Raw genomic sequence first — 27,047 nt, 5'->3', positions numbered from 1 at the left:
CTTCAGAAATGGCGGTGTTGTTGGACTCAGGTGCAGCTGCAGTCTGATTGAAAGACGAGAATGAGGACGTGGAACATTAGTGAATGCAATGGATTTGGCTGCCAGGGCTTGCAATGTGAAACTTCAATACATCACGTAGGCGTCGCTAGCAGAATGTGGCTCAATCGATCGCTGAGTGACATCAATATAATATTAGGGTGGCCGCTGTCCCCCTAAAATAGGGGTGGACTCTGTGGACGTTCAAGAGATTCTGTCGTTCCTAACTTTCTCCCGGGGTGATCATTATAGAAATCAGTGGAAATGTAAATGTAGTCAAAATCACAGCACAGGTGTCGTCTTCAACTTGTTAATGGTGGTCTGCCAGACGTGGATGAGGCAGGGGTCTGTAATTCCTCTCATCTCGACCGTGGGTTAGCATGCAGTCTCAATGGGATGCTTTTCAGTCACAATTTCAGGTTAGTTTCAGGCTAGTTTCACCACTGCAACAAAGAGAGCAAAATTATGAATGAGAACAGCTTCATCGGACATTTGGTCGTACTAAGATGCAGTATTTGTGAGCTCAACGGGTGTAAAGAGCTGACAGAAACCAGAAAGCGTCCTGTGTCCTCTTGTCCTGCTGTTTTACCACAGTTTACCATAACCCACCCACAGCTGTAACAACTTTGTTTGGCTGAGGCTGGGAAAGCACCAAGCTGATGTCGCAGATGAGATCCTTTTCTATGACTAATGGTTCATGAATCTGTGCTTTCACAGGTTTTTAAAAAAATTTCTGACAAACGCTTCTATAGTGGCTGCGTAGTGCTTCTGAACCGTTTGTCCTCAACAGTTTCACACAGCGTTAAAGGTCGGCGTAACTGTGGATGCGTCCATACAGCAGCGTGTGCGTGTGAAAGCTGCGGGTGCAGGGATTTCCCGGGGAAAAACTCTCCTCGGGTCGCCTGAGGCAGACAGCAGGTGGGGCCGGGACAAAATGTTGGCTGCTCAGCAAAGACATTCCAGCAATGAAGATTGCCTTTTGTGTGCGAACGGGAGGCATCATAAATGTTCAAACAAACTCGGCTGCTTTTGCCTTGAGAACAGAGCAACAATGTCCAACGTGCTCTATTCTTATTATTCCCTCTCCTCGCCTACTATTGTCGCTGACGGGTTTTTAGGCAAACCGCTTTGAGAGATTTTACATTCCTCTGTCAAAAGATAGGAGTGAAATCGAAATGGGTCCCGTGGGCAAAAGGCGTGACGGCTAAAACGTCAGTGTTAGATTTAGAAGCCGCTCGATTGGCTGTGATGCGTGTGGACGTTTGACAGCGGCGACTAACTGCTCTGGGCGCTGTTCACTGAGGAGAGGATGTTTTCTTTATTCAGTCGACTGAACTTGACAGTTCTTCAAAAATGCAGTTGTTCCGCCTCTGGGAGTCAGCTGTCGCCTGTTTTGGCTGTTCATAGGGACACTGTTGTCTGATAAAGGAAACAGGAATCTGTTTTGGCCAAATAGAAATCACTTGACCTCTTAATTTCTACACGACTCCTTTGTTTCTCATCTCCAAACACACTTTCTTTGGTGCGGCTTTGCTATAGGAGATATTTAGCAAAAGGCATGTGATATAATTGGTCTTGCATGTACTTTCAGTTTGCCTCACTTCTTTATGTACCGTAATCACTTCCCACTTTTACTATAGTCAGAAGTATTCTATTGCTTCCCGGAATTGTGTCGACACGTTTTTGGCAGAGCTCGGCTGTACCATTTCTCCTGTAACCTCCCTGATAATCTTAATAATTCCCATGCGTTCTTTGGTTTCGTTGACAGATTAACTTGTCCCCATGAGTATCTGTTAACTTAAACTAAAAATAAAAATACAGAGTAAGTTGGTCTTGAATTGTGTATTTGCTCATTTGACATTGAGCCTAGAAGCTTTTTTGAAAGCATTTTTAGCCTTTATGAAACACATTTGTTGCTTGTTGTTAACGGCTCACTTCTTTCAGGTATTTTTTACAGCATTACAAAATAAAAAGAAATGCGGGGAGTCTTAATATTCAAGGTGGTATTAGACTGTGGTGCAGCACTTGATAATGCAGATCATAAATTACATCTGGATACAGCCATCAGGTTCTATACATCCTCACATATTGTAGTTGCTTAGTGGTTGATGATTAAAGAAGGCAGGAAATATCTGTAATTGTTAATTGAAAATAATTGCCATGACGAACAGAGTTCTTCCGAAATGGGCCTGGTCTGACTGCAGTCCTCTTAGGAGTTCCCAGTACTTTTGGTGTGAGGCCTGCGGTAATTTTTTGCTGTGGTTTGACTTCTTCTGCTTTTGTAATGGTGCCCAAACCCACCCCTCACACAGACATGCAGCTATGAGGAAAAGTTTTTCTATTTTCTATTCTCATATCATGGGACCAATTTGTTTAACCTTGATTGAAGTTTAGAGCGTAGTTCAAATGTGGACAACACTAGTTTGGGAGGAACCTTTTAAGTTTCTTGAAAACTTGGTCAAAATACAACTAAATTCTCCAGGCACATGGAGCTGTTTATGATGGCTGGTTAATTCCTCGGTTCCGTTGATATTCCGGCATGCCCTCTGCGCCCTACAGAATTCCTGCCAGACATCGGCGTGTCCACAGTGAAAAATTGCAAGGTGGCTTTGACATTGTTCTTGTAGGCGTGAGCCTGTATTCGTCTTATTCTTAGCCTGTTCGACAGAACCCCGTTCTGTCTTTGGTCCAATCGGGCGGTATGGGCCTTCCAACATTCTTGTGCCAGCTGTCAACTCTTTGCTGCTCCTCAGTGTACAGTAGCAGCCTCTCTACATGGGCTCACCCCAGAGATACTCCAGAAATACCTTGCTGCGTGCTTGGCCGCTCCCTCGTAGCTCAGTGCTGTAAGTTTAGTCATCTTATCAGATAACGGCTAACCGTTCGACTGCTTCGCTCATACTTGCATCCCCCCAACACAAACAAAGAATATTTTGTTTGCCTTCAGTTTGTTACTCAAAGATCAATGCGTCACGCTATGTTATTTTTGTCCTTTCAGGACTTGTCCAGACATGTTTCACTTAGAAACCAATAAACAACCTCCGCCACCCTGTGTCTTTTTCCTCCCCATCAGCCCGACTTATTATTGGGATTCCCTATGACGTGTCATGAGATTGACCAAGTGTTGACCTCATCACACAGCAGGAGGAAAAACACACCCTGCTGGTTTTGGCCTAGGTTTCCACACTCCTCTGCGTGTTATTCTTTGAGGGTATGGTGTTGTGTGTCTGAGCCCTTTCTTTATTACAATAAAAGGAAGGAGAACACTGTCATGTGATCCAAACATATTCCACACACCCACACGGGAACTTTAGCCCCCCGTTAGAGAATGGAATCCCCGAATTGTGTCGTGCCAGGCGCTCGCTGAGCCTTTGCACTGCTCCCAGCTTTATGACTTGTGGATGAAATGTGCGTCTATGCACGTTTAAGAGTACGCTCGGCAAGTTTGTGTAAAACCCAGCTGTTTTTGGGAATGCCGGGGGGCCACGATGGGTCAGGGATGACGTAAGAGTGAGGGAACAGAGTGAGGGAAAGGAGAAAGGGGGGCGGTGTATGGAGGCGGAATTCCTGAGTTCCGACTGCATTCTGTTTTTGGAACACAATTGTCTGGTATTTGGTTGATCCTCCCTCTGCATTTGTCTTCATCCATTTCTCTCAAGTTTCCCTCTGGGCCTCAGTGTTCCCATTTATATTTGGAGCATTGTTTTCTCCAGTTTTATAAGTAGATGTTTATCAATTTTAGACGCGTATACGCCCCTACTTTCTCTCTTCTCTTGTGTTCGTTTTCTTTTTTGTGTGTGTTGTTGTTATTATTATTATTATTATTACTGAAGGGAAAGATGCACCTGCTCTGTTTGTGATGGGTGCACAAATGACATACGGCCTGCTTAGACTTTCTCACTGGCGTTGCCAACGTAAAGCCCGTCTTTGTTTAGTCTACGTTGGCCAGACTTTTAAGTAGACTTGAAAGAAACCTGTAGTCATTAGTTCTATTCACGGACAGTTAGCCTAACGTTGACACCTGGCGTGACAAGGACAGTGTATCCTCATCCTACAGAGCTTCAGCTGGCCTCTCTCCTTCAGCCTGCATGGCTTTGACTTCAGTCAATGACAGTATTATATCTCGTCAGCCTAAAAGGCACAGAGTGGATCTGTGTAGTCGGGCCTGTAGACAGGAGATGGCCTGTGTAGTTGAAAGGCCTTTTTTTTTTTTTTTCTTCTTTTTTAAATAAAAAAGAAAAAGGAAAAAAAGAATTTTTTTCAACCAAGAAGCCCTCTCTCTCTCGGGCCACAGCTCGGTGACCGTTGCTGCTATGAAGACGCTTCCGACGAATCATGTGTTTCACAGATAACATTCCAGCATCGGTCCGTGGGGACAAGCGTTATCAATCACGCTGGAACTTTGACCACCGTCTCCCACAAGGTCGCCACAAATCGGGTGACTGCACCGAGCTGGACCACATCGGTCATAATCTGTGCAGACACACTGTTGTGATGCCAATAACGTCAAATAAAAGTTAATCAAGCTGTAATAATGTGTAAGTAAAAAAAAAAAAAAAAAAAAATCTGTGTTTTCTTGCTTTTTTGTGACATTTGATTGAAACGAATGCAGTCAAAGTTGAAACGTAGAGCAGAATGTTTATGTTGGATGCGACTAAGAAGCAGTTTTACCGTCGTGCGACGCCTGTATAAAGGTCTCTTCTCGCGTGTCTTTTGCACAGATCGAACGGCGCATGGAGCTGGTGCGCGTGGTGTCCCACAACACGCACAAAAAGATGGTGTCGTGTCTGCAGGGGCACATCGGTGCGGAGGCAGAGAAGAGACACGTGAGTCATCGAGCCTCGTCACAGTGAAACTTTTGTTTTAATCTAACCTGACCGGGATGTGTGATGAATTAAGTTTGGATTTCAACTCCCAGACAAGTTTGTGTTCAAACTGTTGTTAGTCCAAATGGCTTACATGTGTCGCCATCAGGCAGAGCGTTCTATGATTTCTCTTTTTGCTTTTGTTTTTTTTCCCCCTACCCTACACCACCCAAAAAATGCCCCACAGTCCGTACCACGCCTCTATACAGGAAACGGTCAGGTAAAAACACTTACTCAATCTCTTGCGGTCCTTTGGACAACTTTTTCCATTTCCCATTTCAGTGTCTGTCATCTTGATTCGCCTTGCATGACACTTTTGCCTTCTGGGAGAAAAACGGGCTGTCCAGCACACACACGTAAAGCTCCGGCCTTGTCATTTGATAGATGTCTCACTTCCTTAGCTCTCATCTTAAAACCCATTTACCATCTGCATTTCCCTCCTTTGCTCAGAAAGCTCTCTTCCTGTTTCTGACAGCATTTACTGTTGACCTGTTCAATGGAAACCCCTCGACGAATTTTCCATTGGCTCGAACATGAAATGCTGAAGACCTACATATTTAATGTGTTGCTCTAAGCTTAAACCCTGTCTGCATCTGTTCTTACCCGTACGTGCCACAGAAAAAGCTTCCTCTGACCGCACTGTCCCAAGCAATGGTGGAAGGCGGAAACCAATTGGGAGACGACTCTTTGATAGGGTGAGTTTTTGATTGAATTAGACAAACAGTTGCACTTTCTATATGGAACAGAAATATGAGGCCATGCATTATGGCCAGTTTTGTTTTTTGTGTCAGGGACTTTCAGCAGTTCCCCCTCCTCAAGAGTCGGACTGCATTCATGTGGACGAGACAACCACGCAGAATGGGAGTAGTTTAGGATCTAGAAAGTGAATGTCTCCAGAACTAGCCTGCAGTCATGTGTTTGTCTGGAAACAATAAGGAAGGGAAAGTACAGCCGGTTGTAAGGCATTCATGTATGTCAGAATATTATCTGCTTAAAGCCTTTGAGGTTTTACTCCCGACTGATGATCACAGATCAGCTGTCACCAGGCCACCGTGTGCTCCTGGCTTTTTGGCAGCTAGAAATGATAACATTGCAGTGACCTGATTTTGCTCTCAGCTATCGATTGGGTTCAGAGGACGAGCCGGTTACACAGACTGTCTGTGTTGCTGAATCACTCTTTGGCAAGAAGATGTGGGATCGCAATATAATGCTGATTCGATAATGAGGCACGAGTGACTCAGTCTGGGCTCAGACGCCCATCTTTTTCTAATTGCGCCGTGTTACATGTGTTAACAGGAAGATGATGGAAGTGTGTGGAGAAGCAGAGAATCGTCTGGCAACCGAACTGATGCAACATGAGCTGCAGATAGAGAAGGACGTTCTGGATCCACTCAGCCAGCTTGCAGAGGTCAGACTCCCTCTACGGACATAACCGCAGCTGAAAAGATTACATGATGTTTCTTTTGTGTGCATGCTGCCCAGTTACATTTAAACAAGAGCTTTTAAGTAAAAATCACCTGGCCAAGTTATGAGGATTCCTGCCCTCAATAAGATTAACAAAGCATGAAGTTTTTTTTTTTAATTTATTTTAATTTTTTTTTAAATCTCCTCCCGTCACTTGTGGCTTTGGTTTTCAGACATCATTAACTGTTTCCTGGTGGGCGTCTGTATCATTTACAGCAGTTAAAGGTCATTATTTTACAAAGCTGCATTGCTCTTTGCTTTCAGAGGAACCTGGATCTCCATTTACAAGTTGTTCGTTAGTCATTTTGTGCTCTGAGTTGTCGGTGTGCTCACAAAGTCAAATGAGAGTAAATGCTACAAGAGTTTGTTTAAAAAAAAAAACAGTAACTTGCAAACAGTAAAAAGTCTTTCTGGTATAATTCACCAGCAACTAATCAGTGAATAGATGTCAGTGTACTTAGCACCAGCAGATGTGTTTAATTGCTACGCCGTGTGAGGCTTAATTTCTATCGGATCATTATTTTAGGTAGAAATTCCCAACATCCTGAAGCAGAGGAAGCAGCTGGCCAAGTTTGTGCTGGACTACGATTCTGCCAGAGCGAGGTTCGTCTCCAGCTCAGTCTTCAATCTTGAATGTTTACCCCTTGCTAACAGAATAACTGTTAATAACTTTGTTGATGCAGGTGGTTGCAGGCAACCAAATCAATAATCTCAGGAACAAATACTCAAGCACTGACGGCCAAGGCTGACCTGCTCAAGGAGGAGATGGATGAAGCTATGAACAAAGTGGAGCTCTGCAAAGTAACCACCATTACTTCAAATAGCACACAAACATCTATGGGGAGAAAATATTGCTTCTTTGCTTCTTTTTGACCGTGTTTATAGCCGAATCTTTGAGAAATGCTGCCTCAGTTGTAGTAAAACTCCTCCGATGTCATCAGATGCAGATCACAAGCTTTCAGTAGGCGAAGCCTGTGCTTACTGCTTTTTATGTTCACGTCTGGTGTCTCATAGCTTGACAGACGAAACTAGGCTGTGTCCTGGCAAGCTAAACGGCTTTTATGGCCTCTGTGATATGAGTGAAACAAGCTGGAACACTAAACTGGGAAGAAAATCATTACGGCAGCGTCTGGACATTTGGAGACACTTGGGCCCTATGAGGCAGAATGATGACGCACACGAATGACTAAAAATGCCCTGTCAGCTCCGTGTGCCAGTGTTTACATCTATTACATCAGTGGGTGAGCTTCAGTGTGAAGGGGCTGCACAATGTGTTTTTTGTCCAGGTGCAGTCTCCTTTAGTCTTGCAAACCGCAACAAGACTCATGACTCCCGTAAAGCTGAGCTGACCATTGACGCCTACCTAAAAGCATCTTAAAATTTCATGAATCACACTCTGAATCAGAGATAAGCGTTTAATAGGGGGTTTACAGCAGTAGTGCTGCCCTTCCTCTATTTATTTCTCTTGTGAATGTTCTCTTGTTTAGCATCCTGTGAGCGTATTTGTTGAGTTGGACGCCAAATGACCAACTCTCTGTGTCTCTCTCTGTCTTGCAGGATCAGCTTGCTGCAGACATGTACAGCTTTTTCTCAAAAGAAGGCGACTATGCCCACTACTTCATAACGGTGGGTGCATTGTGTCGGCAGGTTAAAAAAACAACCAAAAAAACATGTTTCCCCTTGAGTTCACGCGGGAATGTTCACAGGTGCAGAGTGACAAGGGAACAAAGACCTGGCTGGCCATCATATTTACATTCAGAGTCCTGTACTCGACTGCGTGTCTTATTCCGCTCAGCCCATTTCATCCCTCTGTGTCTCTGTAGCTTTTAGAGGCTCAGGCTGATTACCACAGAAAGTCTCTCACTGTTCTGGAGAGTGTCCTGCCAACCATCCAGGCTCAGCAAGGTAATGATGTGTGCAAACATGCCTTCAACACGCACGTAAGCCAAAGCGGCCCAGCTGTCCTTTAGCCCACACGTGAAACGCACCACATGAAGTTCTTTTGCCAGTTCCAGAAATCCAGCTGCAGTTACCACAGTTGTACACGTTTAAGTCCACAAATGGGGCCCTACTAAAAGAATGTATATACTTTTTATCCTCTCCAAAAATAATCTATTATTTTCCACTCTACAAACACGCGCTCTCTCTCCTGCCACTCAGCTCTTGCTTCCCCCTCTTCAGCTATGTCTTGTTCAAGAAACCTTTTTTTTTCTTTTCTTCTTAGAGCTAAACACATGTGGTCTAAAAACCAGACAAGCCTGGTCTCGCAGCATGTGGCGATGACTCACCAACTCCACACACACCCCCACCCTTTCTCACATCACACCCACCTGGGATTTGTTGTACCACACACACACACACACTCTTCTGTGCCTCACATAAGCTCAGATGGCTGCAGAGTCACTCTGCCGGCTGGGAGCATGTGGTTGTTATTTGGCAGCACCATGAAGGGGGAGTTGGGGGTGGGGGGGGGGAAAGAATGGCCAGGGGGAGAGTTTTCGACCCAGAAATCTGCCATGCAAACCAACACCAGGCCTTTCTTGCACTTTTTTCCCCTTCTACAATTCTGCTGTAGCTCCCATTCCAACACTTTACAGAAACATACTCTTTCTCCTCTCATTTCACCGTTAATTGCCCTCTGTGCGCTTAGACTCCTGGATGGAAAAGCCTGCATTTGGGACTGGGTTGGATGATCACCTGAAAAGAAGTGGAAGGGAGATCGCTCTACCATTAGAAGCCTGCGTCATGATGCTTCTCGAGACTGGCATGAAGGAAGAGGTAAGAAAGTTAAGAAAACCGCCCTGTTGGCAACACCCTGTTGCATTTACTCTGAAAACGCGGAGACATCAAAATGCCGGGCATTTAAAACCCAGTTGGTAGCATGGAGCTACGTTTCCAGTGAGAGACTGAGGATGAAGTGGAATGATCGCTGGTCTTTTTAAGAGTAAAGCTTCGGACGTGTGCTGCGTTGATGCTGTGCACATCTCTGAAGGTGCAAATGCAAACGCCTATTGGTTGCAGGCAATGTTGGGGGGGGGGGGCTGAAATGTAAGCTAATCTTGTGTGTTTGGGCTGTTGTTGGTCTTTTAGCTTTACCCAGCAGCTGGAGAGATGGAACTTATAATGAACAAAGCACTGCTTTGTGGTGGCGTGAAAGAGAGCGTTGGAAATAATTAGATGGTACAGTGCAGTCGTTGTCTGTGCTTCTCATCCGTGATCCCTTTCAACATATCTGCTTATTGCATTTCTTCCTCTTTGTGGCGACTCTGTTGTGTCTTTTGTTGTGGTCGTCCCCTTTCTGGTTCACACTTTGAACCAATTGGCACATGACTTGGTCACATTGCATAATGGCACTGTGGAGATGCTTTAATGTGGAATGCCACCACCAGGTGCTGGATCCAAATCTGACTACCGGTACTTTAGACCACCATTTTAAGGAAAAAAAAAAAAAAAAAAAAAAGCAACTTCTGTCATGAGATGCTCGGTTAATCAGTACATTTTTCCCATCAGTCTTTCTGGTCCGTGTACACTCCTTCTGAGTGTTGCGCTGATGGTCCTGTTGTAATCATTTTGGTTGGGCTGCAAAGAAACAAACTTTTGCCCAATCAGCAGGTAGGGAATTACTTCCCAGCTCCGCCCGCTTGTCCAAATATGGTTACCCTGGTAACCATATTTATACCCTGGTGAGAGACCCAACATGACAAATGCTAAACTCAAGGCTTCAAAACAGAGTTTTGTCTACTTTTACATAAACAATCTGCATCTGAGGCAAGTTTTGCTGTGTTGCTTCTGTCCTTGTGTCTGGTTTTCACCATGAACTATTGACACTATTTGTCATTTCCGTTGTGTAATATTCTCAAGAATTAGAATACTCATGCTCTTTTTAAGTGTATACTTGTTCTTAACACTATGTCCATGGTGTGAAATGGTCGATATAATCCTTTTTGCATTAGTTTGGGGAAAAAGTATTGTCCAAAAGAAGTAAGTTGCGGATTTCCTGTCCTCTTGAGGAGTAGATATTAAACTTAGAAGGCCAGAGCAGAGCTGGAATGGAAAGTCTGTTTGTTGGTCAGATGCACAGAAAATGTTTCGCCGCATCTTATAGCTGCTCGGTTTGTTCGTGTGAACACATTAGGAGTCAAGGAAATGAACAAACCGTGAACAGGGCAGCTCCTTGTTTTCTTTAGTGCTTTTCCAGAAACATGGCTGCTGATGATTTATGAAATGTTTTCTGATGTCTCCTCCCTGAATCCAATTTGGAATACAATAGAATGTACTTGTTTCCTGTCTATAAATCAGAACTCTTTGCGTGTGTTCGTGTTGGGGGAAGAAAAAAAAAAAAAAAAAGACAGAGTAGAGATAGCGTAAGTGTTCACTGCAAAGCACGTTATTTGTTGCTCTTTTCGTTCCCTGGTCTGGGTCATTATGGTGTGAAGACAGCCTTTGTTTGTGTGTCAAAGTAAAGAGCCGGCTGAGCTGTGACTGCAGGGTGTGTTTGTTTGCCTCCTTTAAGGTTTCATTATGTGCAGCTGGCAGAGGGAGTTTATAGAGTGGATTTATAGAGGGTCTATCTGTAATTCAGAGCAAGGAAAGTGAATGTTTGGTTTTGTGCACATTTAATGTCCGCATGCATCTTTTGTTGTTTGATGCAGATGTGACTGTGGTTTATTCGTGTGTGTGTGTGTGTAATGTGTGTTTGTTTTTGTGTGTGTTCAGGGCCTTTTCAGAATCGCAGCAGGGGCGTCCAAGCTAAAGAAGCTGAAGGCGGCGCTGGACTGTTCCACTTCCCAACTAGAAGAGTTCTATTCTGACCCCCACGCTGTTGCCGGTATGTCCCAAACCATAATAGTTTTGATTCTTAGTTTTCTGTAAAACATTTTGAATCAAGCTGCTACGAAGGTTTTGTCCTGTAATATCTTTTGCGTGTGTGACTTTTAGGAGCACTGAAGTCCTACCTGAGGGAACTGCCAGAGCCTCTAATGACCTACCAGCTTTACGACGAGTGGATCCAAGCATCCAGGCAGGGCTCGCAACATTATCACAGACAGACGGACGAAAACAAAAACATAAGCCACTAATAATGCGCTCTCCTTTTAGTTTATTTTTTTTTATTTCTGTATTATTTTCTGTCATTTTAGCGTGTCAGACCCAGACAAACGGCTACAGGCGCTCTGGCTCGTGTGTGATAAACTACCAAAGAACAACAAAACCAACTTAAGGTTTGTTGCTTAAACCTATAAAAGAACAGCATTGATCCTTGTGGGTCTTTCTATACCTCTGCCTTTTTTTTTTTTTTATACCGTCATGCAGGTATCTGGTGAAGTTTTTGGCCAAACTGGCTCAGGACAGCGAGGTGAACAAAATGACTCCGAGCAACATCGCCATCGTCCTGGGACCCAACCTGCTGTGGGCCAAAACTGAGGGGTGAGAGAAGAAGGAAGCATGAACGGAAAAGAAAAACCGGATCTACGGTTGTTAGATGTTTTAAGCATGTAACAGATGTAACAGTCGCAGTTGAGGGTTTTTCCACAAACCGTAGTCTGTTATTTGAGCTTACTCCAGTCGGGCGCTTCGCTGTCGTCTAACTTCTGCTCATCTTTTCTCCGCCAGGACTCTGGCAGAGATGGCTGCAGCCACTTCTGTGCACGTGGTGGCCATTGTTGAGCCCATCATCCAGCATGCTGACTGGTTCTTTCCTGAGGGTAGGTCCTGAGTTTTCCTCTCCAGCTGCTGTTTTCACTCTGACCTCGTCTCCTGTATGTGTAGTCAACAGCCCTATCTTACATCGTGAAGGCAGCTGATATCAAATGCCCGCTAGCACAGAAAATCGGTTCTAATCAAGCTTCGAAGGCTCAAGATAAAAAGCATCGCTGTGTTTGTGAACAGTCAAACTGTGGTTTGTATTTTAGAGGGCATCTTGAAGGCTGCAACAATCACTCACGTGGCTTGTGATGTGCTAAACCGAAGACACAAAATCCTATAAGTGGAGGACAAATAACGATTGTTGTTGCCAAATCTCTCAAAAAAGGCTTTTACAGTTCAGTGGTTTTCTTAGGTTCTTTACATTTTTCTGGGGCTGCTGATTACATCATGCTTTAGTCCGAGTCTTTTACATTCGTCTCCGCCTACCCTCCTTTAGTCTTCTCTGACTTTCCAAGAGGGAGTTTCTGCGCTGTCACCGCAATAATGAATCATTTCTGGTGCACATGAAGGGAGGAATGTGCACCAGAGGTGTTTGCTTATAGACTAAGGATATCCTTGTAAAAATAAAGACACATGCAAGTATGCGTGGTATTCCTGCCACTTGAGAGCGAGGCTAGAGCAAAGGTTGAGTACGAGTGGACGAGATCGACTTCACTCCCTTTCTAGTTTATGATGCAACACTTTGGCTCGCTTGGATTAAGACCAAAACTCACGTGATCTTGGTTGTTTTTCACCCCGATGTCACAAGTTCAACCTCAAGAGAATGTCTCATCAACTACCCTGTAATCAGCTACGGTGTCCTTGTGGAAGGCTGTAAAAAGAACACTAGTGACTTAACATGTTAGCATTTATCTCTTATGTGTTATTTGTTTGGGTTTTTTTTGTTTTCGATGTTTGCGGTGTTAGCCCGATTCTTTCATTGGAAGCCCAAGAACAAGCTGGAGAAATCTTAAGTTAAATAAAGTATTTATTGTGGTCACATGTGAAGTATAGCAGCGCTGGACTCTGAGTGACCGAGCCCCGATATCCGGAAACATTTCATATTTATGTTCACCTTTATCTCACAGAGGTTGTACCTACACTCGACAACGTATCATTGAACATTTGCTAGTGATATGAGCAGGCCATCCACCGTCTTCGTCATGTTCTTTGGATGTGATAAGCGATGTGTGTGTGTGTGTGTGAGTGTTGTTTCAGGCGTGCATCTACTGTACCAGACCTATCTGTCCTAATAGAGACGCTTTATCTGACCCAGTTATTTTATCCCGCTACGTCATCTTAAAGTCTTGGACATACATTGCGTTTGTATGAGCAGAGTGTAAAAGTACAAACTAGGAACATAGATTATTTAGTGAACTACAGAATATGAATACATAAAGTCTAAGAACAAAGCCAATTTCTAACAGCGGGCTACATAACTTCCTGCAACTGCTTTTCTGTAAAATGTCTTCAACAAGTGGAAGCCTGGGTCGGCCTGCTTATTGCTTTCCAGTAAAAGTCACTCATTGTTCTTACAGATGTGGAGTTCAATGTGTCCGGCATGTTTGTGATGCCCACACCTGCATCCAACCACAACAATCACTTGGATTACGACTGCAGCACCATTGAGAGGAAGAGGCCCGGCAGTATGGTGGGACCAGAGAATGACGCTCCGCGCAAAGACAAGTAATCGACCGGGGGGGGTTGCTTCACATATTCTCGAAAGCCTCTTGGTTAACATCACATTCCTCGCTTGCTCACTCCAATAAAGTTCTTGTGATGTATTTTCCCCTTATTTTGCCGCTTGGAAATGTCGGCCCATATAATCCTCACAATGTGATTCTCTGTTTTCTTCCTCTGTGGTGGCTCTGGGGTTTGGTGATTCTGGTCTAATCTGGGACTTTTGGATAAAGCTGTGGTGTTTTTCTGTTTCTCTCCCTCACGTCTCCCTGCTGTCTCGTGTAGCACCTCTAACAAGCACTCGGACCACACCCTCCGTAGAGGCAGTAACACCTTAGGTAGAAAGCAGCACACTTCACCTGCCTTCCAGCCTCCTTTACCCCCTGTGGAGGCTCAGGGGCTGGGACATGGGGCCGGGCTGGTCCCTCAGCCTTTGGCTGATCCCCAGCCACAAACTCCACCAGGGGGTTGGGGGCCTGACAATCCCCAGCATAGCTTGGCACAGGGTCTGGCTGCTCTGGCTGCTGCTCAGCAGCTCCTAGCCCAGCACACAGAGGAGCTCAGGTAAGAGCTGCTTCACTGCGTCTCTGCTGCTGGTGGAGACTGACACGGCATGCTTTACAGACACACCTGCATGCTTTCACGTTGTCGGACTTCATACTGTTGGCAGGCATGTTTGTCTTTGTCTCTGTAAACAGCTGATGTTTCTCAGGTTCACTTTTAAGAAAGAAAGAAAAGTCACTTCACTAGTTTCAGTTGGATCTCAAACACTGACCAAGAAAACGTCTCTTTTCTTGGTCATTTGGGGCCGGCTTGTTGTTTCTCTATCAATACCACAACAGTTGCAGCTATGCAGACGTGTCTGAAGTCAGCCCACGGAAACGGCTCAACAATAGCTTCTGTCATTCGGCTAACAGTCACCCTCGAGGCTTCTCAACCTCCCATCCCTCTCCGTTCCTCCCCAAAAAAATCACAGGAATCAGCAGGAAGTTCGCACGAACTGGCTCGAACCGCTTTGCAAAGCCTGGACATTAGTGGCTGTTATGCACACACTGAAGGGTGTCTTTGATTCCGTTTGGTGAAAGGACAACATTCACTGTCAGACACACTGAGTTTTATTCAGCATTCTTTTGGTCTTACAGAATTACTCGGAAAGGTGCGTTTAGATGAGACTGCTGTCCCAAAAGATAGTTGTGAGGAAAGTGTCTTCTGGTTGAACTCGTGCTGTGTTTACTGAAATGGCTCTAACCTTCAAAAGATTGGAGTCGGTGCTGAAAGCTGTTGCACGAGCTGTTTTTTTGAACAAAACTTGAATGTTAAACTTTACTTTTCTTTCTTTTTTTTTTTCTTTTGAAAGCAACCCGAAGCTCCGCGACTCTACCCCCGCCCCGACCCCTGTGCTTCAGAGGAACGGCTCTGGAGGAGGTGGCCAGGCTGCAGGGCCCGGGGCCTCCGGGGCCGGATCCATGGGGCCGAGTCCACATATGATTCGCCGAGGTAAGAATCTGCACACTTTTCTTTCTAATCTAGTATTTTAATTAGTATTTTTTTAATTTATCTGGACTGTTGCTTGTTTTTAAATTCATTTGAAAGGTTTTTATTTGTTTCTCTTTATGTTCTTTTATGTATTCTTAATGCTTCTTCCACTCCCTGCTGCAATGCTTTTATTTTATGTGAAGCACTTTGAACTGTTTTGTACTTGAAATGTGCGATACAAATAAATTTGATTTGATTTGATTAGTATTCGGCGGGGCGTGCGCATTTGACTTGGTCACTGTTTTTTTTTTTTTTTAAACCTGGTTGAGTTTTATTCCAACTCTAATCCCATGAATAAATCACTGTGACCTTTCAGGTACCAAGAAGCAGGCTCCTGCCCCTCCCAAACCATCAAACCCGCCTCCCAGCCAGCCTTGTAACTCGGTAAACCACGCCACTTCCTCCGGCTCATCCCAGTCACTCAGCCCCACTCCCAGACCCCTGTCCAGCCACTCGCCCACCTCGCCCACTGCACAGCCATGTGCCGCCCCCAGGCGCCACTCCAGCAACCAGCCCCCGATCCATGCCCCCAGCCATCCACCTCCGGAGCCTCCGACGCAGGCCAGCCCCCCTCCACCGCTCGGCCAGCCCTGTGGGGACCAGCAGAGCGCAGAGCCATCGCCGCCAGACACCCCGACCCCCCCAGACACCCCTCCGCCTTCCAATAGCACCCAGGAAGCGGTCGCTCCTCCATCCCCGTCTCCCTACCAGTCGGGTTCGCTGCCCCGGCCGCGTCCTGTCCCGAAACCTCGGAGCAGGCCGAGCATCCCGCCCCCGCCCCAGCCCACCGTGCCGAGCAGCGAGAGCAACGGGATCTGCGCCGCTGCTTACAAGATGATGGGTCGGTATCATTTCTCACACAATGCATGTCCAACACTTCAACTTCCGTTTTTATTAACAGCTAATTACTAATGTGACCCGTGTCTAACAGTCTTGCATTGTGATGCCTCCACAGGTTAGACAAGCACTTGTGAGAGGTTGGTTGAAAACTGACACTTGTACTAATAGAACCTGCACTTTTCCTTTTCTTCTGCAAATCCTCTTCACCACGACAGCCATTTTGTTCTGCCTGCAGCCTCCTTAAGATGCCACTTATTTTAGCTTTGATGCAGGACTGTCACACTGTGGCTTGAGCGAGGGAAACGTTTCGGATTGACACTCAAACGTTGCATATTTGACAGTGTTGCATGCGTAGATGACATCCAGTACACTCAGCGATGCCAGTCGATGAACGACCGATACGCTGTGTTCAGGCAGGGGTCAAATGAAAGAACTGTATAACCAGTAAGGTTAAAGGTAAGTTAAGCTCACAGTGGATAAGCAGTCTAGCATCAAAGCTGTCATCTATCACATCGTCTGCCTTCACTCACTGCGATGTGATCAGTGACTGTTTGAAAATGCAGCTTTCACATACCGAGCCGAGCTCCCGCATTGGGTCATTCCCTAACCTTTAACCGCCGGGCGAGCTCGGCTCCGTTTCTGAAACATGAAGCACTGTGTCGTGCTTCTTATGTCACGCATTGTTGCAGTTTTAAAGCCAGCGTCCCTTCATGAAGCATGTCGATGTCTTTCTGACACAATCAGAGTGTGCCATCCGCCCGCCTCTCCCATCTGTAATAAACACTCGGTTCACTCTTTAATGCACACTGTGAATTTCCAGCTCTGTTTGTACGCTTCACATTAACCGACCTGCACGTTTCCCCACCTGCTTTCACTGCTCGATGCTCTTTGTCCTCGCGGTGTCTGAGCGCACGCCGCCCCCTGCTGTTGATGTGAGGGAACGGCTGCTCCTGCTGTGGGCCCGTGCCGCTCTGCGAGCTGTGGAAAATATGAGCGGCTGGAATCGCCGCAGCGGCTTTAAATGTTCTCACGCAGCAGGATAATGATGCAGATGTTTGTGATTATGGTATTGTTATGGTCACATATGTGTGCATCGAGTGTTTACGGATCTTTACGGAGTGTTTTGTGTGAGCACGGAAAGCATTTGTAATGACATGATGTTAAAGAATCTGTGCCCTTTTGGCCCAAACTTAACAGTCGCTCTTCATATCTGTGCTCTGTTTTGCTGTCTAGACCCGGTGATGTCATTCAAGGGGCTGAGTCGAACTTTGGTCCCTGAGTTTGCTGTAGACCAGCAGCCAGTGGCGGCCTCTTCTTCCTCCTTATCCTCCCTGCTTCATCCCAAAGATTGTGACCTAGACACTGAGAGCACTGTCCTATAAGAAGGCGAAGCCGTCTGGTGCAGTACTCCCGCACGCCTCCTCATCTCCTGTGTGACCGCAGCCCTCGTCTGAAACACAATTCTCTGCTTCTCTTCGTTAACCGTGGATGAAGGACCGTTGTGCGACTTGCCGCCTCCTCTGGCTCCCGTCACGGAGGATAAAGTTGTTTGTCTGCAACGGCAACGGAATAGACGCCTCACAAAGATTTGCAACTTTCAAAACCAAAGTATATCAGTAGCAAACATGCATACATATACTCATAAGTACAGCAGCTTTTACACTCTCATAAGATCACTTGGAACGACAAACTAGATGGATTGCAGCACTTAAAATGAATGCTTCAGAGTATTTGAGGGGACATTTCTCACTATTTTAAAAGAGCAGGCGATCAAAATAATCCAATAATCCGGCTTTAGACGTGTAGTATATTTGTCATCTTCAGGTTTGTCGTGTTTCAGTCATCCACCGACAGCTTCTTCTCCACGATGATGTCAGATGAGGCTTGTTTGGTGACAGAAAGGCATTAAGCTGCAAATCACCCACGTGAGCTGCCACCTCGTAAGAACCAGACAATCAACGACAAACGGCAGATTGGGCCCCGAGGCGAGCGCGCTCGGGTAGCCACAAAACGTGGACTTCTTTTGAAATTTGGTCTGAGGTGTTTTGTTTTTTTTTTGTTTTTGTTTTGTCTTTGTTGAACATTGAAAATGGCCTTAAAACAGGAAACAAAGATGTACTCCCACAGCAGAGGTGGGGAAGGGAATTAGTCAGCAGGTGAAGTAGAAACCAAATCAGTTGCTTAAAGTGTAGCAGGTGACTGCAGGTTTCCAGTCATCTCAAACACTCGCCCCCCCTTACTTTTCTTATGGCTGCCCCATCCTTTTTTCCTCACTGTATTTATTTACCAATTAGAAAAGAAAGCGAAACATACATTCCCTGTGGCTTGACGTAATTAATGCAGTCTTTCAATGTAAATCATGCCTTATCGGTTCCTCCCGGAACCACGAAAAAAAGCGTTATGTAGAAGCTGTCTCGGTTAACAGTTGTGTTTCAGGGACACGAGAAAGGTGTAACCCTCTGCAATAGAAATGGTGTATGGTTCATTTATTGCTCCACAAAGGTTGTGTATTTAAATGTCTTGGGTGATGTCTTTGGGTTTCACAAGCAGAAGTAGCAGGGATAACTTACCCTCCCAGCCTGAACACAGAAGTCAGTATTTTTTGCCTTTCTGCTTCTCCATCTATCCCAGTGTTTTCTACGGCGTCTGCAGGGGCAAGACGCACCACGGGGGTGTGTGAGTGAGTGAATGTAGTGAAAGGACGTTTTTTTTTTTTTAACCAGCCTCTTCAGCACGAGCAGAAAGATGCAGAAACGGCTGATGTTGCACTTGCCCAGATTCAGTGAAAAAGGGTTTCTAGTGAACTAATTGGGTCTATTTTTTCTCTCTCTCTCTCTTTTCTGTCTTTCCCACTGAGCTGAGAGCATACGCCGCTATGAACTCTCAGTTGTGATGTGGCGTTAGATATAGCTCAGTCAAGACTTTTAAAAAAATGAATAAAATAAAATGGCTTTCTTGCATTTTCTTCGTAAGCCTTGCTTTGTTTGGCCTCGGACACGAAGCGGAGTTTGGTTCCAAGGGAACTGAGCCTATAATGGTACCAATGGAGAAGGCGTCGCAATGCTGCAGTTGCCCTGAAAACGAGTTGCCTTTTTGTTTTTCAGAGACAGTCGAAGCATAAGAATCCCCACCTTTCTCTCTTTGCCCGTGTACCTCGCTGCCTTATCCCCGTGCTTCATGAGAGCTTGGTGTTCTCAAGGCTCTTCAAGAGAAATGCCATTAAACTAGAAATGATGCTGCATTTTCAAGCTCTATAAGTTTTTGTATGTATGCCGACTGGTGAGCTTGAATATGGAATAAAACACATAATATGAAGCTTGTTATACCCCCTTTCCAAAGAAAATAAAGTATATGAAGAAATTAGTTGCGTCTCTTTGTGTTTTTTTTTTGTTTATTTTTATTTGCGTTTTATTTTTGAAGCTCCAGACGACTCAAAGTGCTCTCACCGCTGTATGATCGTGTCTGGATACTTGAAATAAAAGGTCAAATTCGGCAAAACAAAAGATTAATGTTCTATTTTTAAACACGTTTGATCCACAGGGACCAAGTAACTGCTGGATGCAATGTTCGCAAGCAGAAATGTTATGGCAACCGGGCAAAGATGAAGCATAACGCTGTGATGTCAGATGAGACCAAGATTGAGTTATTTGGCCACAATGTGCAGAGTTGGACCACAATTCCGCCCCAACGAGGCACGGCGATGGTAGAATCGTGCTGTGGGGTAGATTTGTTCCCAGCCTAACTGGAAAATTATGTAAAGCAGCTGGGATACATGAGATGGGAGTATTTCTTGACAATTTCCTATCGCAAGCTCAAACTAACGGCTGTTTATTTGGGAATGGGCTTTCTCCAAAATATGTGGACTTCACTTTAAAGTGTGTTCCGCACCACGAGACACAACAAATTTGTCCAAGAGAAGCGGTCGAAGCCGTCGGAGCTTATTGAATATTTGCATTTTTAAGCACGTGTGGTACGGAAATAAATTCAAACTCGTGCTTCAAAGATGAGTGATGTACAGGTCCGTGACGGCAGGAAAAAAAAACAACAACAGAAGCAAAAGACATCCTTTGTCAGATTAAATAAACGCATTCTTTATTTTAAGCAGACATAAGGGTCCAGTGATCACAAAACATCGGCAACATCTTTCCATGAAAACATATAAAACAGTTAGAAAAGGGAAGCGGCACGTAAACCTAACGGCAACAGAAGTGTATTTTGTTTCCAATCTTAAATGCTGAGGGAGGGGGAAATGCTACCAGCGGCACACCTTAACACACTAACTGCACCAACATGCTATTGACGGGGACGATAAAAAACAGTTACACTTGCATCGTTACGAGATCACGGTCCCCTTGAAAGCCGAACTTAAGCTGCGCGATAAGAAGAAATAGAGGCGATTTTCCGCAGACTCCCTCAAATAAGAAAACAAACTAGAATTTGGAGGACACACGAGCTTACGGTACAAATGAATGATGAACGGTGCATAGAGGAAACAAAATGGAATTTACAACCTCAGCGGAAGTTCATCGTCATAAATACGACAAGTACACAGCACCGTGGATGGGCTGTGTCATCACCATGACGACCAAAGCATTTACAGTAGGACGTAAACGCTTCACAACACAAATTAACTGTTCGCGCAGCTCAGTCTTTTCACATTACAGCTGGGCTTTGTCTGTGCGCTGCCAGAAAAAAGAAAGGACACTAATTACTTAAACACCCACGCGTTTCTGAAGCAGGTGACGTAGTACGTGCTGACGGAGTCGGTGTAAAAGACTATAAAAACACTGTTCGAAGGCTCTGAATGATGTTTTGCAAATTAAAGAAAGGAAAAAGATGTACAACCCAATCTAAGGAAATGCAAAGTAAAAATAAAAAAATGCCTGAAACACCTTCTAGATAAGTTAACCGGTGGGTCGTGATTTGGTACAAAAATAGCATCCATTAAAGACTGAGTCGTGAACTGTCATTCATCAGTAGCTGATATGATCCCATAAACAAGGAGTTGAAATATGGAGTTGTATAAACTGACAAAGGCCATTTCGAAAACAAAAAAAGAGCCGTTCCGCTGAGCTCTGAGGCATCTGGGATGAACAATCATCAGTCACACGGCAGAAAAGTGTACTGTGGTCAGACCAACCAGTATTCCAGACCGTTTTGTAACAAATGGACACTGTTTGCTCTGGATTAAAAGGACCATCCCTAAGTAAGGTGCCCCGTTTCTTTTGGGATCATGAGTAGTGGTCGTTTAGACGACAACCACTGACTCCGGGGGGCTATTTGAATGGTGACCACCACTGTGATCCCTAGAAGAAAAAGGGTGCCTTACCTCTGCAAAAGAAATAAGGTAGCGCTAGGTCCACGGGCAGGAACTGGGACTGAACTTTACCCTCACGGCAGAAATGATGTAGGAAAGTTAATGCTGTATGCCATGGTGTTGATAAAAATCCAATAAAACAAGACAGGAGTTCTTCCATTACAATATATTTCTCTAATTTGGGGTTGTGGTGGTGGCTTGGCTGCTAATCTGTAATATTTTCTAAAGCTAGTCATGTTCAGAGTGATCAGAAGCACTCCAAAACTATTACAGCCTCACAAGCACGTGGATACATAACGCTGAAATTATAAGCACTCCAATGATGGACGATTTCTTTCTGAATTGATGAAGTTTGAATTTCCTCACTTGAAAGTGTTTTTTTTCCCTTTCTTTTTCAAGGCAAACTCAGGTGAGTCCCTATACTCATTTCTTGTGTTCCATAACTAACGATATTACCTGAAAGGATAACGGCCACATGGTTTGGTTGGCGCTCGTTTGTTCCATGTTCAAATTCGAAATGGTCCAATTCAAATTTCAGTAACCGACTTTGACAAATTCAGTTTCAGCAAAGGGCATTGTTTTGGTTTAGATGTTCAAGCCCAAAAGGGGACCATTTGATCATAAAAGGCATTTTCATTTAGCTTTAATTCAGCAGCTGAATTTACAAAACGCTAATCAATTAAACAGCGAGAAAGACAAAAAAAAAAAAAAAAAAAAAAACGCTCATAATCCCTCAAAATCTTCTTGGCTTTCCTCCGTTTCCATAGCAATGATGAAATGATCTTCATCTGCGATGCCGCGCCACAGCTGGGTGTGGATGACATCATCCTCCTGTGTGAAAAACCTCCACAACAAGCTGTCCATTACAGTCCACAATAAACAAGATGGGAAACACCAGCGTGGACACAACTCCGGTGGATCCTTTTTTCCGTACTGCAGGCAGTGAATGCATCAACAGACTCCACCTGGGATTTGTCTCGACTCCAGATATCTGTCATCGCTCTACATCTAGGCTTAATCTTTACAATTCTCAAATATGATCTGATAGAAAATATAAACTTTATACAGTCACATAATAAACACAGCAGGTTAATCTGTATGCATCCAGATCGGTAGCTGTTGCTGCTTAAATCTCCCTTTGATTCAACATTAAGATGAAGGGGAGTAGTCAACAGTACCCAGATGGCTTCTTGAACAACTAACTGATTTAAAAAGAGATGTAAATAGTGTCAAACTGGTGTGTGGAGACTGGATACCTGCTCTTCCCGGCACCTGGGGTGACAGCACTGCTTCACACGGGGCACCCATCAAATGTTGTGACTGACTACAGGCAGATGCAGTGTGCTTCCATCGTATTTAGAGAGATGACAACGTCTCTGTTCCTCCTGCTTTGAGTGTCTCTCTGTGTGATCTTGGCACTTTGGTTGTGGGAGAGCAGAGGGGAAAAAATATTCTCGATCTGGCCCGACAGCCGCCCGCATTTCTTGCTTCTACCAGGCCAGGGGGGAAGACAGTCTGGGGCTTCTGGGGTTTTCCGGAGTCCGAGTTTCGCTGATAGCTCTCTGAAAGATGAAACCCATCGTCTCATTTGATTTGTTCTCATTTCACCACATCATTTTTAGATTGAGAGCACATGTGTGTATTATGCTGACTGCAGCACTTGACATCAGCAGGAAGTTGGTCTGCTTGAGAGCCTCAGTCGAAACCCTCACTGCTGTGCAGGTTTAAATCTGTCAAACACTTGCTGAACATATGAAAAACTGTGAGCTGTTCACTGTCTGGAACAAGTCATATTTGGCACCAGCTCGCTCCAGCGACATATTCAAATAGGACAGAGGGTTGTTAACTCACCTCAAACTTGGACATGAACTCTGAAAAGATGCCGAAGAAAGCCTCCGTGTTGGTGGACTTGCTGTCTTCTCCGAAGTAGGAGGCCACCTTGGAGAACTCTTCCATCGCTCGGGTCTGCAGAGACTCCAGAGACTGGATAGCAGGGTGGCTGTTTTCTAGAAAACTCTGTAGGCGGAACAACTGCAGAGTCAGCTTACTGGTCAGCCTGCGCAGAACGGCTAAAACGTCTTTCTGAGGAAAACAACCCCCGCTAGCTCTATATCACATCAAGTTTGTCTTAGCTTGGGCTTTAATGATGAGAGCGTCTTGTGAACTGCATTGTGGGGAATGCAGCATCCAGCATATCTGGGATACACATAATTCACCCATTTAATGGTATTAGGGCATAAAGTTATGATAAATACGGGCTGTGGTCACAGGCGAGGGCTGTGATGGCAATCTAACAGATGCATGCCTTCAAGGATTGCCACTCAGATCCATCACTTGACTCCCAAAAACATAAAGATGACGTACTCTAACGCCCATCTTTTATATACTTGGAGGAGCGGAGTTATTTTGTGACTATTGGAAGTAATCAATCTGATTGAGTGGCTATGAAATGTTGAGTTCCTCAGGGGTCAGTTCTTGGACCCCTTCTGTTCACCCTATACATGCTGCCTCTGGGTCAAATTCTGAAGAACTCTAAAGTCAACTACCACAGCTATGCAGATGACACACAGATATATCTGGCACTGTCTCCAGATGACTGCAGTCCTATAGAGTCATTGTGCGACTGCTTAGAGCAAGTCAAAAAGTGGATGAACCAAAATTTCCTTCAGTTAAATCAAGAAAAAACTGAGGTCATTGTGTTTGGCAACAAAGAGAAGAGGTTTGCTGTCAGTAAACACCTTGAGTCATTGTCTCTAGAAAATAAAGACCAAGTCCGGAACCTCGGCGTGCTGATAGACTCAGACCTGACCTTCAACAATCATATCAAATCAGTCACCAAATCAACCTTTTATCAACTTAAGAACATATCCAGAATTAAGGGTTTCATGTCCCAAACAGATCAGGAGAAGCTGATTCATGCTTTCATCTCCAACAGACTTGACTACTGTAACGGTCTTCTGACTGGACTCCCCCAAAAGAGTCTCAAACAGCTGCAGCTCATTCAGAACGCTGCAGCCCGAGTTTTAACCAGAACAAAGAGATCACATCACATCACCCCAGTTCTCAAGTCTTTACATTGGCTCCCGGTCAGATACAGAATAGATTTTAAAGTTCTGCTGCTCGTCTACAAATCACAGAATGGTTTAGGTCCAGAACACATGAATGACATGCTAGCAGAGTATAAACCCAGTAGAGCTCTGAGATCTGCTGACTCAGGTCAGATAGTGGAGCCCAGAGTTCAAAATAGACACGGTGAAGCAGCTTTTAACTGTTATGCTGCACACAACTGGAACAAACTACCAGCAGAACTGAAATCAGCTCCAACTGTAAGCACTTTTAAATCCAGGTTAAAAACATTTCTCTTTCGGTGTGCTTATGGTTGAGTTTATATTTTTCTTTTTCCCCTCTTCTTTGATTGCTTTTAACTGTGTTTTAATTTTTATTCTATTTTTTTCTCTTTAAATTGCTTGTTTTTATGCTGCTTTATGCTGTTCTTTTAAATGCCTTGTCTTTATATAAAGCACATTGAGTTGCCTGTGGTATGAAATGCGCTATATAAATAAAGATGCCTTGTCTTGCCTATACAGGCTGTAGTAAACAGATTTGGATACTTACTGCTTCCCCTTGTTTCCAGTCTTCATACTAAGCTAAGCTAACTGTTCACAGTCTGTACTGTTGCACCATATCAACTGTGCCGACACCAGAGTGGAGGTTCTATATTCTCATGTAACATTTATAGGAGAAGGTTCATTACAAAACCGATAAACGTCTATCCTGCGTATAATGTATCAAAAGGCTGAACCGTACGCTCATGACTGAAGTGAAATGGTCCTCAGAGGTTGCTGGGATCTTCTGACAGGCCGTCCTGATGTCCTTAATGGTGGAGTGCAGGTCGCTCAGCTCCGTTGTGATGGCCCTCTGGTTGACTGTACAGGCCACATGTAAAGATACGTAAATTACAAAAAAAACATCACTTTTTTAACACATCTTAAGTGACTTAATAGTCACAACAGTTCTGCAAGAAAAAAATACGCCAACTACTGTATTTTGTTGAGTTATTATTTCATAGAAACACCAGAAATCTCCCATAAGTGGGTTAGTCTGTGGTAACATGAGGCATGCTGTATCACCGTCGCACCTTTAGCTGCCAGAGGCACTGTTGTAAGGTCTCTGGGAAAGTTTAGCAGCTCGGGAAAGTGTTGGTACAAGGACTTAGCTAGAATGTGTAGAAAGGTGGATTTCCCGTCCACCGTTTTGGTTGTGCTTAGCTGCAAGACAGAAGGAAAGGATGAATCCAATTTTGAACAATCCAAATCAAGTTGAATGCAATGCGGTCTAAGTACGAGCGTCTGTAATGTACCTCAGTGAGGAAATTGATCTTAAAACTGGTTGTCCTGTTGCTTTTAGGCTGCCCGTTGTTCAGGTAATTTCCCATTGCAAGAACAAACTGTTGGAAAAAAAAAAAAAAAGACACATAATATCAGCCGTTACCAAACAAACTGACAGCAACCAATACGCCTGCTCTAAAATCTCACCTCCAGGATTTTGGCCAGTTTCTTGCTGCTCTTCAGCTCCACTGAGGCCTTGTAGATGTAATCAAATGCCACCTTCATCTCCTCCGTCCTTTCCTGGAGGGTCGTCTTGAAGTGGAGGCTCCGGAGGCGAGTCTTATACTCGGGTACCATTAGCATCTGAAACAGAAAACAAACACTCATGCAAACAGTTCCTTCTTACTTTTTTTGTCCAACTTTGGTCCCTTTTTTTTTTTTTTTTTTTTTTTTTTTAAATCTGCAAGTACTTGGAAGATGAACTGGTCGGGCTCGCTCAGTTTAGCTGGGTCCTGGTCAAACCGCTGGTACTGCTTGACCTCCTCGTCGTCGGGGGCGTAGAGCTGCAGCTGCTTGATGTGAGCCGGCTCCAGCCTGTCGGTGGTCATGTTCATCAGGACCTGACGTAGCTCGGCGGGGGAGAGCTTCAGATGTGCGATGAGGATGGCTGCAGGGAGAAGGTGGAGGCAGGATGAGAGGGAGTGGAGAGGGGTAACATATGGAGGATTTAGCTCTGTTTTCACATGACGTAGAGGATCCCTGTGATCCTACTCTGCCGAGAAACCTTTCATCTACCTCTGCCTTGTATTCACACTTCTTAAAATGTTTCATATGGTGTAGCATATGGTTATGAAGCCCAAAATCCCCTCATAAATCTGACAATCAACAGCAAGGAATGTAAATAAAATCCACAATATGGGTCTGATGGCAGCAGAAATGAGATCCAATATATAAGGTTTTAATTTTCCAATGATGAGAATGATATTCCACCAGACTTACACTTTCATATTTTTCTCATAGAGAATAGCTGATCATACTAAAATAGTAGTTAAAGTTTAATTTTTTGGGGGGGGGGCTTTTTATGCCTTTATTATATAGGACAGTGTAGAGAGACAGGAAGCAGGGGGCAGAGAGAGGGGGAATAACACGCAGCAAAGGGCCGTCCGATGCAGGACTCGAACCGGGACCAGCTGCAGCGAGGACCATAGCCTCCTGTACATGTGGCGTCCGCTGTACCCACTACGCCACAGACTGCCCCTAAAGTTTGATTTTTGATTAGTTAGTTTGCAAGCCTCCCAC

General features: G+C 44.7%; 2 protein-coding genes across 10 annotated transcripts in view; one reads left to right on the top strand and one right to left on the bottom strand.

Annotated features, from left to right (window-relative positions):
• Positions 1 to 19,466, top strand: part of arhgap17a (Rho GTPase activating protein 17a) — a 28,607-nt gene extending 9,141 nt beyond the window's left edge. Inside the window, exons 3-22 of one of the 5 annotated variants that reach the window (XM_075458160.1) lie at positions 4,758 to 4,862; positions 5,089 to 5,121; positions 5,520 to 5,596; positions 6,198 to 6,309; positions 6,892 to 6,968; positions 7,049 to 7,166; positions 7,923 to 7,991; positions 8,189 to 8,270; positions 9,016 to 9,143; positions 11,082 to 11,193; positions 11,304 to 11,385; positions 11,504 to 11,584; positions 11,676 to 11,789; positions 11,976 to 12,067; positions 13,586 to 13,733; positions 14,013 to 14,291; positions 15,085 to 15,224; positions 15,580 to 16,104; positions 16,219 to 16,240; positions 17,337 to 17,423. In XM_075458160.1, coding sequence (XP_075314275.1) covers positions 4,758 to 4,862; positions 5,089 to 5,121; positions 5,520 to 5,596; positions 6,198 to 6,309; positions 6,892 to 6,968; positions 7,049 to 7,166; positions 7,923 to 7,991; positions 8,189 to 8,270; positions 9,016 to 9,143; positions 11,082 to 11,193; positions 11,304 to 11,385; positions 11,504 to 11,584; positions 11,676 to 11,789; positions 11,976 to 12,067; positions 13,586 to 13,733; positions 14,013 to 14,291; positions 15,085 to 15,224; positions 15,580 to 16,104; positions 16,219 to 16,223 — 2,379 coding nt within the window. In that variant the 3' untranslated portion in view covers positions 16,224 to 16,240; positions 17,337 to 17,423. Of the gene's footprint in view, positions 1 to 4,757; positions 4,863 to 5,088; positions 5,122 to 5,519; positions 5,597 to 6,197; positions 6,310 to 6,891; positions 6,969 to 7,048; positions 7,167 to 7,922; positions 7,992 to 8,188; positions 8,271 to 9,015; positions 9,144 to 11,081; positions 11,194 to 11,303; positions 11,386 to 11,503; positions 11,585 to 11,675; positions 11,790 to 11,975; positions 12,068 to 13,585; positions 13,734 to 14,012; positions 14,292 to 15,084; positions 15,225 to 15,579; positions 16,105 to 16,218; positions 16,241 to 17,336 lie in introns of all 5 variants that reach the window. The other 4 variants (XM_075458158.1, XM_075458159.1, XM_075458161.1 and 1 more) reach the window with 4 other exon arrangements.
• A 710-nt stretch (positions 19,467 to 20,176) lies between these two features.
• The window catches only part of grid2ipb (glutamate receptor, ionotropic, delta 2 (Grid2) interacting protein, b), a 39,321-nt gene continuing 32,450 nt past the window's right edge, over positions 20,177 to 27,047 (bottom strand). For all 5 annotated transcript variants that reach the window (XM_075457287.1, XM_075457284.1, XM_075457285.1 and 2 more), the window contains 7 exons: positions 26,219 to 26,415; positions 25,956 to 26,111; positions 25,781 to 25,867; positions 25,559 to 25,688; positions 25,228 to 25,346; positions 23,272 to 23,436; positions 20,177 to 22,982 (listed from right to left, as the gene is read on the bottom strand). In XM_075457287.1, coding sequence (XP_075313402.1) covers positions 22,911 to 22,982; positions 23,272 to 23,436; positions 25,228 to 25,346; positions 25,559 to 25,688; positions 25,781 to 25,867; positions 25,956 to 26,111; positions 26,219 to 26,415 — 926 coding nt within the window. In that variant the 3' untranslated portion in view covers positions 20,177 to 22,910. The remainder of the gene's footprint in view (positions 22,983 to 23,271; positions 23,437 to 25,227; positions 25,347 to 25,558; positions 25,689 to 25,780; positions 25,868 to 25,955; positions 26,112 to 26,218; positions 26,416 to 27,047) is intronic.

Source organism: Odontesthes bonariensis, chromosome 23 (assembly GCF_027942865.1).
Source record: "Odontesthes bonariensis isolate fOdoBon6 chromosome 23, fOdoBon6.hap1, whole genome shotgun sequence".
NCBI lineage: Eukaryota > Metazoa > Chordata > Actinopteri > Atheriniformes > Atherinopsidae > Odontesthes > Odontesthes bonariensis.
The sequence above is the reverse complement of the archived record's forward strand: the minus strand, read 5'-3'. Positions and strand labels throughout refer to the sequence as shown.